General features: G+C 38.7%; 1 protein-coding gene across 2 annotated transcripts in view; it reads right to left on the reverse strand.

The window, feature by feature from the left end:
- Window positions 1-1,368: 1,368 nt before the first annotated feature.
- The window catches only part of ASAH2 (N-acylsphingosine amidohydrolase 2), a 77,384-nt gene continuing 66,361 nt past the window's right edge, over window positions 1,369-12,391 (reverse strand). For both annotated transcript variants that reach the window (XM_042238522.2, XM_042238521.2), the window contains 3 exons: window positions 9,548-9,607; window positions 6,367-6,455; window positions 1,369-4,152 (listed from right to left, as the gene is read on the reverse strand). In XM_042238522.2, coding sequence (XP_042094456.1) covers window positions 3,960-4,152; window positions 6,367-6,455; window positions 9,548-9,607 — 342 coding nt within the window. In that variant the 3' untranslated portion in view covers window positions 1,369-3,959. The remainder of the gene's footprint in view (window positions 4,153-6,366; window positions 6,456-9,547; window positions 9,608-12,391) is intronic.

Here is a 12,391-nt window from a genome sequence, read left to right on the forward strand (position 1 = left end):
CGTACATCTCTTTACACGGCATTCTTTGTGTAAAGGTACCAGTCATTTTGGATTAGGGACCTACTCTAATCCAGTATGATCTTGCTTTAACTAATTGCCATCTGCAAGGATCCTTTCTCCAAATTCTGAGGTATTGGGGTTGAGGACTCAGCGTACTTTTTCGGGGAACACAATTCAATCCGTAACAGGCAGAGAGTCAAGAAATAGAAAGAGGTCACCATACTGTTTTCCTTAGGTCAGCTAGGAAAGATCTGCTTCCTGATTTTATACAAATATATTGATATTTGTTCTAGCTACAGCAGAAGAAAGGGTCTAAATTACAGTCCTCATGGGGGTTATAATCAGTATAGCAGTTAGAATACTGCTTTCAACTATTCTAACAACAAAATGTAACAGTGGAAAATGAGGTGGAAATTTATTTTTTCTTCACTTAACCATCTGAGAATAAGCAGTCAAGGAACGATTTGGTTATCAGGTACTATCATGGACTCAGGCAAATAGTGGGGTGGTAGGTTGCCTGTTCTTCTCTGACTAGTGTTAAGCCAATAGCTCAAGCTTCTAGTTTGCATATTATCTTAAAATACAGCCAGAAATTTAAAAAAAGAAAAACAGAGACTGGGAATTATGCATGCCAATGTACTGTGAAACTCATGTGGGTGGATCAGTTTTTTCAGTGCTTATAAGTACTTATAAGATATAGGATACAGCTCTGGAACTCCATCCAAAGAGAGAGAGTGGTCTTTATTGGCTACACTTGACAACTCAGCAGGTATGAAAAAGCAAAAGGAGCTCAAGATTTGAAAACATGAGATGTACAGAAGCAAAGGAGTCTCTGAAATTCAATTCCAAGAACAGTCCATGAAGACAGATGGGTGGTATCTCATATCACTGCAGACTGAGAATCAAAATCAGTTTCCTTGGGTATAAAATATGTCTTTTACCAGTACAGCAAAGGGGAAATGCATTCAGGCATCTTTATGTTATAAGGGACAAGTCTCAAGGAGAAAAAATGCTAATACAATCTAAAACCAAATTGCTTTTATGAGGGCAAAGTCCAATGCAGCATTTCTGACCACTGCTCCCTTGCAATCTAATTACAGCCTCGATAAACTACTTGATACGCCCTCTACCTGGAACAGTTTACTTCTCTTACACACACGCAAGTACGCACATCACACATGCACACGCCCCTTTACCTTCCTCCTAGCTAAATCTCTTTAGGTCTTAGCTTAAATGTCACTTCTTCCACAAAACCTACAGCAATATCACTTTCCAACCTGATTTATATATAATCTACCACCATTTGTTCCATCTCTTAAAATGAAAAAATGACTCAAGTGTCTACACCTCTCATTAGAAAATAATGTCCCAGGTGCAATTATTAATTTATTAAACATTCTATTGAATACTGACAATTTACATAATACTGATTGAAAATATAGATGGATCATTCAGTGCTTTTTAAAGAAGTCACAGCATCCTTAACACCAGAGTAGACAGAGTACAACAAATGGAAAACAGACACTTTGACATGAGAAACAAGACCTTCAACAGAATTCTCCCACACACTCAATCGGCATTTATACATTCTCCACCAGTGTTCATTTTCTCCATGTGCTTTGGCTCCAATGAGCCACTCCCAGCAACACCCCCAGACACTGACTGGATCCATTTTTGTGTGGACAGATCAGATCGGCATCTATGTGCTGTTTTTCATGTTCAAATGAATAACTATAATATCTATGATGTAGGGATCTGGTTTTGTTTTTACTTACAAACTGCAGAAATGGAACTTCAGTTGGAAGAGATGGCAGCTAGTCAGAAAATAGGTTTCTGGGGGTTACATGTGGCCAAGAGCACACTGGTGGCAGAGGGCGGGGTGTAGAAGGATCAGTAGGCAACAGAGAGGCGGCTTTGGCGCAGCTGCAAGTAAACAGCAGGGACTCACAGGCCGGCTGAGAAGTTTCAATGGGAGGCACGGAGGTGGTGGAAAGTAATTCAAAAGCTCTTCTGAGTCATCAGAAATACTTTTAAAAACATTATCGTCAGCTGTAACACAATTTGTCTTTCTGAGATCGACTACTTTCAGAAGCATCTACTCTTTTAGGTCTCTGAATTTTTACCCTAAATAGTGTGGTGTCCTTAGGAAAAATGACCACTGCCCATTGAAACCATAACTAGTTAATTCTCCACAATTAACTTGCACAGAAATGGCCACTAGAACAGCAGTCCCCAACCTTTTTGGCGCCAGGGACTGGTTTTGTGGAAGATAATTTTTCCATTGATTAGGAAGAGGGGATGCTTTCAGGATGACTCAAGTGCATTGCATCTCTCGTGCACTTTATTTCTATTATTATATCAGCTCTACCTCAGATCATCAGGCATTAGATTCTGGAGGCTGCAGACCCCTGCTCTAGAGCACTGATTCATCAAAAAATGTTCCAGGTACAATATAGCATGTTAAGTCTTATGTGAATAGATGTAAATATTATTATTGGTATCATTATTATTTTCAAACTTGAAAGCTATTTTTTAAGGAAAAGTTGATTTTTCCAAAAAATGCTAAAGCATTTGTACCCATGCAAAAGCATGACTCAGCTTTGAGAAATTTATTTTGCAACCTGGGAGCTCTTAGCTAACTTGGATAATTTTAAATGCAATTACTACTCTCAGGCAATCAATATCAGATCGTCATAGCTTATTCTTCGGGACATTAGACTGGATATTTCACAATACCCCAAAATAGCTTTCAAAACAGGTTTTTCCAAATTGCCTGGAGCCTCAGTTTACCCCCTAAATAGAATACTCAGCAAAGGTGATATACAAGATGTGATCTGAAGATTATTGATTTTTCAATGCCTCCCCAGAATTTACACATTGAATTGAATATTTTCTCCTTTGAAATAGTGACCTTTTGACACATACATTCATCCTAAATATCTAATTGTCAGAGCCACACTAGTACAGTGCTGGGAATGAGAACATGCCTTCATAAATATGCTATGATTGAACAGGTCCATGAGTGAGTGAGTGAATAAGTAACGACAGATAAATGAATTCAGAGCCTCTTCTTCGAGGACTCCTTTCAAGCCCATATCACTTTCATTTTAGTATCTACACTAATAACAAAACTTTGTGGGTTTTCAGAGAATTAGATTAGTGAAAACAATCCAAAATCACTGAGAACAAGTCATGGGAATATGAGACTCAATTCAGTGGGATAAGGGCACTTAGGGAAACATAGGCAAGATCAAAATATTACAAGTCTGACTTTCCCACAGTTGGGCTCTAAAGGCAATTCCAGAAATGATTTGAACATCCAAAACAACTCTGGATTGGCCATATCAATGCCAGGGTGACTGCTTGGAAAGGCTACCCCTCAATATAGGAAAAACTGGCATGCTAACTTTCTCTAACTAGGCTTACACATTTATGGTCAATGTTTATATAAATACTTTTTAAATGTGAATGAAAGGAAAGGCTCTAGCCTTATGCTAATCTTAAGTCCATAAAACTTCATTTTTCCATTTATAAAATGAAGGATCCAAGTAGATAACATCTTTCAGCTTTTTAAGTGCTAACATTCCATAATTTCTATAAATAAATAGTTTAAACATTGTTCACACATCTTCAACCACTCTCACTAACATCTCAGAGGTTCCATATTGATGAGAACTGTCTCTTAAAATAGCCACAGGGCCCCAAGGGAAATTATGCTTTAGGCAGAAACCATAAGGTAAAAGTAAGCTACAACAGCAAGGTAAACAGGATACACCTCTCTCTCTCTCTCTCTTTCTTTCTCTCTCTCATACACACACACACATACCTGTCCCATTAGCTGTAAACTATCTGTCCCCAAAGGACAATTACTGAAGTCATCATAATAGATTACATTCACATGAAATCAGTCATAGAAATCATACAGAGTACAGCTGCTCTTTAAATGTTTTATCAACTTTTCACCAAGTAGTTATGACTTCAAAAACAGAGGGACTGCTTTCAAACGAAAGTAGGACAGCGGGCTTGAGTAAATCCTGCTTCCGACTGTGTCCAAAGTATTTTATCCTGTAGCTTCCAGGCTGGGCAGTATCTGGAATGTGCCACTGTATCGTTGCATTGCTAAGACCCAGTAATCCTTTGTGCCAATAGAAACTGTTGGTAGGAAACAAACAAACCCAATTTTACTCTTAAAAATGTGTGATTAAAAAGTGTTCGATTAGTCAATAAATGAATATTAAAAGAGTACTGACAATAAGCAAGGCACTCTACTAGATATTGAGAATATAGCAATGAACAAAACAGAGATAAATACTCTCCAGAAGCAGATCTTCAAAAAACAGTCATTTGTAGAAATATCTTTACTTGTTCTACCTAACCTCCTAAATTCTATCCATCCTAGGACAGCTTTACCCGATATTCAGAACAAAAGATGTCCCCTGCTTTAGAACTGCTATAGCAGCCCTTCAGCCCTTGCCATCCTCTACTTCAACTTGACACTTTTTGCATCTAGATTCAGTTGTTCAAAATATGCATTTCATGAGTTCATGTGCCAGACGCTATGCTAGAGGTACTGAGAAGGCTGTAGTGAACGAGACAGACATGGTCCAAAGTTTCACAGAGCTTATGGCCAAACTAGGACAAGCATAGTAAAAAGCAATAAAAAAGCAAACCAACAGATAATTTTAAAAGGGAAATGTGAGGGGTTTCCCTCGTGGTCAAGTGGTTAGGAATCCACCTGCCAAGGCAAGAGATATAATTTCCATCCCTGGTCTGGGTAGATCCCACATGCGGCAGAGCAACGAAGCCCAAGAACCACAACTTCTGAGCCCATGTGCCCTAGAGCCTGTGCCGTCCACAACAAGAGAAGCCATTGCAAGGAGAGGGCCATGCACCGCAATGAAGTATAGTTCTTGCTTGCTGCAACTAGAGAAAGCCTGAGGGCAGCGATTGAAGACCCAACGTAGCCAAAAAGAATAAATAATTTAAAAGTAAAGTTAAAAAGATAAGTGACATGAAGAAAGTAAGAGAGGTATCTCTAAGGAGACGTCCTTTATACTGAACGCACACATGTCTAGTAGAAGAACATTCTAGAAAGAAGGAACAGAGACAGAAGCAAAGTCGGTGCAGCCAAGAGACAGAAAGCACGAGCAGGATCAGGGCAGAATGGTTGAGATGACAGAATCAGATGGAATCAGATCACGTTGCTCCTTGTAGATCATGGCAGGGAGGTCAGCTACTAAATACAGAGAGGCACGGGGGCAAACTGACTGATACCCTTGGTTATGTAGAGGATAAACCCCCTGGGCAGAAAGGCTGTGCTCAGCATCCTATGTTTCCTCAGTGACAGGTCCAGAGTTCTCTAAAATTGCTGGTGATAGTGCTGCTTGCGAAAAGGCTGACTACTACGTTTCCTTGGTGTTAACTACCATTCTGACTTCAGGCTTTTGAAACTAAATTATCCTTTTTTGTTACCTGTATAACCATATTTTAACAATAAATATGCACATATTACTTGTTTAAATATTACATAGAGTCTTAAAGATCAGAGAGTAAACATTATGCCCATAATTTTGGGAGGCCATCAGATAGGCCACGATAAGGTCAAATCTCTATTTTCCATTAACCATGGAAACCAAACTAACATACAAATAATCACTTAGTTTGAGGTCATTTGAATTAGACCAAATGGCCAAAAATTTTGCTCATGTCCATATTACTGTTCCATGGTATAAAATTTATATACATAGGAATGGAAACATTTCCAAATATATTTTCAAATCTTCATATTATCTATTCAGCTCAGGTATTTGATAACAAAAAGTACAGAGAAAAGTTTCTCTGAGGAAACTCTATAAGCATATTCCTTTCCTACTGGGTCAGCAAGAATTAAACACTCAAGCTTACTGTATTTTAGTAATTCAAATCCAGAACCAATGACCACATACAAACATGCAACAGATGGTAAGTATAGACTCATTATTATCTCAGGGGAAATATCAAGCTCCACAGAACTATCTCATACACCTTCCACCAGGAGGCCTTGCAACCACTTTGCAGGAAGACTAATTAGCTTTTAGGGGTTATGTCTGTGACCATGGAAAAAAACAAAACTAACAGATATTTGTAAGCATGGAGGTCATAACCTCATTAGCACCTAATCTTACTGATGCACGCAGCACATTGTTTTGTAGAAAAATAGGATCAAGATGAAATCTAACAAATCAACTAAATAAAGCCAGAAGACTTTGGGGCAATTTGATATCATTAATATCATGCACTGAGCCAGTCTTCCCATTTGTCTTCTCTGCATTACTAACCAACTCTTTTCAGGGCTTGAAAGACAAAATATTCAACAGACATGCTCACCGAGTCTCCCAGGAGGCATCATTATGTGTTATCTGCCATGTTCCTGATGTGGCCTCATATTTCTCCACAGTGAGGAAGGTCTGATGTGTCTGAAATGCAATTAATATAAGTGATCAGACACTGCACAGTCACAGAAGAAATCTAACTGTAGAAACCCCCAAATCCCCTGTTGACCACTGCTAACCTCCCAAGACCTGATGAGTATATCGTATTAGAATTTCATACAAATCCTCAGGTGTTCCTCTTAACAATCTATGCAATATCTTCAGAATGTTAACTCATCCAGTCTATTAAAAACCATGACTTCTCTTTAGAAAATTGAACGAAGAACAATTTTAGAGCTGACAGCAAATTTTGGAAATTAGAGCAAAGAAGAGAGTAAATAAAACAAGATTTAGAAAAGGCAGCAAACCATTTCTGACATGTTCATTGATCTGTACTTTAAGACCTTCTCTAGGCACCTCCAGATTTAGGAGGGAAAAATGGGGAAATTTCCTCATCTTTACATCTCCAGGTAAATGAGTTACTAGTCTGAGTGAAAGAATTGAAAAGCATATGTACATCTTCTTACTCCTGGGGAGCTAAAAGCAATCCTTTTATTTTGTCATAACGGATGCCTAGAAACCACATCATAAGCAGATTTTATTTTCCCAGTGGAAAATAAAAATTTCCACATTGGTCATAGTAATTTGTTTTAGACCAAGAATTCAGCTTCAAATAAAGCACATTCTTAAATAATATAATAATAAAACATACAAGCACCATGAATCTCCAATTTTCCTTAAAAATCTTTAGATCGTGGCCCTTAAGTTCAGGTTGTTGTTGTTGTTTAGTCGATAAAGTAGTAGCCGACTCTTTTGTGACCCCATGTAGCCAGCCAGGCTCCTCTGTCCATGGGATTTCCCAGGCAAGCCTCCTGGAGTGAGTTGCCATTTCCTTCTCCAGGGGATCTTCCCAAGCCAGGGTCAAAGTTGTATCTCCTGCTTGACAGATGGATTGTTTACCACTGAGCCACCTGGGAAGCCAGAACTTGTGTCTAATTCACCTTTAACCATTACAACCTTGTCATTTACAGGTGCTCAAATAAAACTTTGCTGAATGAATCACTTATTTATAGCTAGCTGGACCATGGGATTCTTTAAAATTCTTCTTTAATTACTCAACTTTAATTACTCACTCAGTCGTGTCTAACTCTTTGTGACCCCACTGACTGTAGCCTGCCAGGTTCTTCCATGAGAATCCATGGGATTCTCTAGGCAAGAATTCTAGAACGGGTTGCCATTTTATTCTCCAGGAATTGAACCTGGGTCTTTGTACTGAAGGCAGATTCTTTACATCTGAGCTACCAGGGAAGCCCCGATTACTCAACTAATGGATAATATTCAATTAAAAAAAAAAAGTTTCCATAACCACAGTGACTTGAAAAGAGAATTGTTCATGGCCACTTAGGGCAGAGTGACACTGGGAAGGCCTTCAGTGGAGAAGGAAACAGGAAGGGCCCCAGTGTATAGGTCTAGAGTGCAGATCAGAGAACAAGGCTAGGATGCCAAACATGCAGACTCTGTGAACATCCTCTCCTCGCCTCCCAGACTTACTCTCTTCTAGATACACAATTAGTTCATGCAAGTTACTTAATTTCTCCCAGTCTCACTTTATTCATCTGTAAAACAAAGATAATAAAATGTATCTCACTGAGTAGAAGGGAGGATTAAACAGATTCATGTGATGATGTATGTAAATAAAGCCTTTAGCCTAGTACCTGCACATGGTAAGCATTGAACACATGATGGTAAGGATGTGATGATCACTAGAAATTGTTTTATGCCAAGTCCCAAAACAGCCTTAGGAATTAATTCTGTTCTCATGGTTCTTTAAGTAATTTAGTCTCCTGCTTCTCCAGGCAACAGTGATGATAGTATTTCTCAACCCTAAGGATGTCAGGTGACAGCTAATCCTGCATTCTTGCTACAACACTTTAATATCTTTAGAAAATAATGCTGTAAACATGTAAATATTCTGGCATGACTTGACTGCCTAGAGAAATTATTTCAAACAGGTGCATGTTGACGATCCAAGCAGTAGAAAAATCTTTCCCAATATAATATCTGACAATGTCACATTGTCACAACTTTTATCAAAGGAATCCTATTTTAATAAACAGAAATGGGAAGGCTCACTTGAAAGAAAGGCATTTTGGATTATAAGCAACAATGGGCTCTGGGAGGAATGACTCTTCCATAGAGTTAATGCATTCTCTGCCACAGAAAAAAAAATCTCACCTTGAAATCACTTTCATGGACCCATTTTCTTTTTCCTCTATATATTTCTTTACTGTTTGAAATCTTACAGATAGAACATATCTAATTATTGCTTGTGTAGTTATAAGAACATTTCAAGGGAGTTCCAGAGGAATAAAATTACTTCATTTTATTTATAGATATTATATACTTCATCATATACATAAATACAGATATATGACAAGAAGTATGAAATGATATGTAAGAAACTGGTAACTGCGATTGCATCTAAAAATGTTCATGAAAAGAGGTGTTTTCACAGTCTATTAAAGAACTTCTGTACTGTCTGTTTTTACATGGAATCTGTATTTCTCATGTCATTTTTGCAAGATTAATAAATAAACACTCTATTAGTGCCAATAGCAAAGAGCAGGGAAATGGCCAGTGCAAGAAAAAGGAGAGCATGTGGGCCAGGGTTCCAGTCATTAAAGTGTCTGCTCGGGGATCCGTGATCATTCCACAACAGTGGAGGCAGGACCACAGTCAGGAGTGCAGAAGAGGAGAGGAGCCAAAGAGCGGTGAAAAGGAACCAGAGATACACTTCACACTGGCCCTTGGATTAGCTTACCAGATTCAGTAGTTTTAAATTTGGAATTCATAAATGGGAATTGTATTCAAATCTACATCATCTCAAGAGACCACGCAGTTTTCTATGCATTGTGCTATAAGAGGTCCTAAGTAGAGCCAATTAAATGTTTCCTGGGGTCTATCTTTTTAGACCCAGCTCTACAGTAACTGTTCCCCCTGAAAATTTTCACACCTATAAAATACGATGAAAAGCAAGTTGGAACATTTAATCTTTGTCTTTTAATCTTCAGAGGGATACGCAAGTGAAAGGCTAAAGAAGTGGACTTAAATTCGTAAAAAGAATCATTAATGCTTACCCGGTTTTCTGCTGAATTCTTTGGGTTAGCACCTACAAAGGTAACTTCAACAACTTCTCCCTGAAAACAAAAACTGATTTCATTAGTTCTAATAATAGTACTTTTCCATGCTCATATTTGGGTCATTAAACATTCCTAGGAGTCTGGGTACCTGTAGAGATTATATTGTATTTAATTGAAACTTCTGAGAATATTAGAGAACATACCCTTGTAACAATGGGAACAGGAACTTGGACCCAGTAAATTACTTCAGAATTTTGGATCAATAATTTGCTTTTGGTAGAGTCAGATATAGATGAAGATATAGATATACAAATTCAAATAACTTAGATGAAATGAAATGGAAAAATTCCTCAAGATACAGAAATTACTAATATTGACTATGCCAAAGCCTTTGACTGTGTGGATCACAATCAACTGTGGAAAATTCTGAAAGAGATGGGAATACCAGACCACCTGACCTGCCTCTTGAGAAACCTATATGCAGGTCAGGAAGCAACAGTTAGAACTGGACATGGAACAACAGACTGGTTCCAAATAGGAAAAGGAGTGTGTCAAAGCTGTATACTGTCACCCTGCTTATTTAACTTATATGCAGAGCACATCATGAGAAACGCTGGACTGGAAGAAACACAAGCTGGAATCAAGATTGCTGGGAGAAATATCAATAACCTCAGATATGCAGATGACACCACCCTTATGGCAGAAAGTGAAGAGGAGCTAAAAAGCCTCTTGATGAAAGTGAAAGAGGAGAGTGAAAAAGTTGCCTTAAAGTTCAACATTCAGAAAACGAAGATCATGGCATCTGGTCCCATCACTTCATGGGAAATAGATGGGGAAACAGTGGAAACAGTGTTAGACTTTTTTTGAGGGGGGGCTCCAAAATCACTGCAGATGGTGACAGCAGCCATGAAATTAAAAGAAACTTACTCCTTGGAAAGAAAGTTATGACCACAATCAGGTACCATTTCACTCCAGTCAGAATGTCTGTGATCCAAAAGTCTACAAGCAATAAGTGCTGGAAGAAAAAGGAACCTTCGTACACTGTTGGTGGGAATGCAAACTACTACACTACTACTACTACGCCACTATGGAGAACAGTGCGGAGATTCCTTAAAAAACTGGAAATAGAACTGCCATACAACCCAGCAATCCCACTGCTGGGCATACACACCGAGGAAACCAGAATTGAAAGAGACACATGTACCCCAATGTTCATCGCAGCACTGTTTATAATAGCCAGGACATGGAAACAACCTAGATGTCCATCAGCAGATGAATGGATAAGAAAGCTGTGGTACATATACACAATGGAGTATTACTTAGCCGTTAAAAAGAATTCATTTGAATCAGTTCTGATGAGATGGATGAAACTGGAGCCAATTATACAGAGTGAAGTAAGCCAGAAAGAAAAACACCAATACAGTATACTAACACACATATATGGAATTTAGGAAGATGGCAATGACGACCCTGTATGCAAGACAGGAAAAAAGACACAGATGTGTATAATGGACTTTTGGACTCAGAGGGAGAGGGAGAGGGTGGGATGATTTGGGAGAATGGGAATTCTAACATGTATACTATCATGTAAGAATTGAATCACCAGTCTATGTCTGACGTAGGGTGCAGCATGCTTGGGGCTGGTGCATGGGGATGACCCAGAGAGATGTTGTGGGGAGGGAGGTGGGAGGGGGGGTCATGTTTGGGAACGCATGTAAGAATTAAAGATTTTAAAATTTAAAAAATAAAAAACTAAAAAAAAAAAAGAGAGAGACTATGGGGATTATCAACAAAGGAAAAAAAAGAAAAAAGAAAGTTATGACCAACCTAGACAGCATATTCAAAAGCAGAGACATTACTTTGCCAACAAAGGTCCGTCTAGTCAAGGCTATGGTTTTTCCAGTAGTCATGTATGGATGTGAAAGTTGGACTATGAAGAAAGCTGAGTGCCGAAGAATTGATGCTTTTGAACTGTGGTGTTGGAGAAGACTCTTGAGAGTCCCTTGGAGTGCAAGGAGATCCAACCAGTCCATCCTAAAGGAGATCAGCCCTGGATGTTCTTTGGAAGGAATGATGCTAAAGCTGAAACTGCAATGATGCTAAAGCTGAAACTCCAGTACTTTGGCCACCTCATGCAAAGAGTTGACTCATTGGAAAAGACTCTGATGCTGAGAGGGATTGGGGGCAGGAGGAGAAGGGGATGACAGAGGATGAGATGGCTGGATGGCATCACTGACTTGACGGACATGAGTTTGGGTGAATTCCAGGAGTTGGTGATGGACAGGGAGGCCTGGCATGCTGCAATTGATGGGGTCACAAAGAGTCAGACACAACTGAACGACTGAACTGAACTGAAAGATTACTCAAGAAGTAGATGCCCTTAATAGTGAAAACTTACCAAACTGTACTCTTTAAATATGTGTTACTGTGTGTGATTTATACATCAAAAAAATATATTTTTAAATAACAAACTAACAAATAAGTCTTCACATGACTTACCATGGTATACAAGACCTTTTACAGTAAGTTCCCACCTGCTGTTCCACCTTAAGCCCTTAAAGTCCATATACATACAGGCGGTATGTCTTGGGGCTTCCCTGGTGGCTCAGTCAGTAAAGAACCTGTCTGCAATGCAGGAGATCCAGGTCTCTTGATGGGCACTATAAACTCCTACCTATCCTCCTAGACCTACCCCATATTAAAACCATTTTTTAAGAAAAATATTCCATGTGTTCATAATCAATGATGACCATCTAAATAGAGATGTTCAGCTCAATTATTTACTGGTAACTCCCCTGAATAACTACCATCAATTTATTTTTTCTGATTTTCTTCATTTTC

This window comes from Ovis aries, chromosome 22 (genome assembly GCF_016772045.2).
Source record: "Ovis aries strain OAR_USU_Benz2616 breed Rambouillet chromosome 22, ARS-UI_Ramb_v3.0, whole genome shotgun sequence".
In the NCBI taxonomy this organism is placed as follows: Eukaryota; Metazoa; Chordata; class Mammalia; order Artiodactyla; family Bovidae; genus Ovis; species Ovis aries.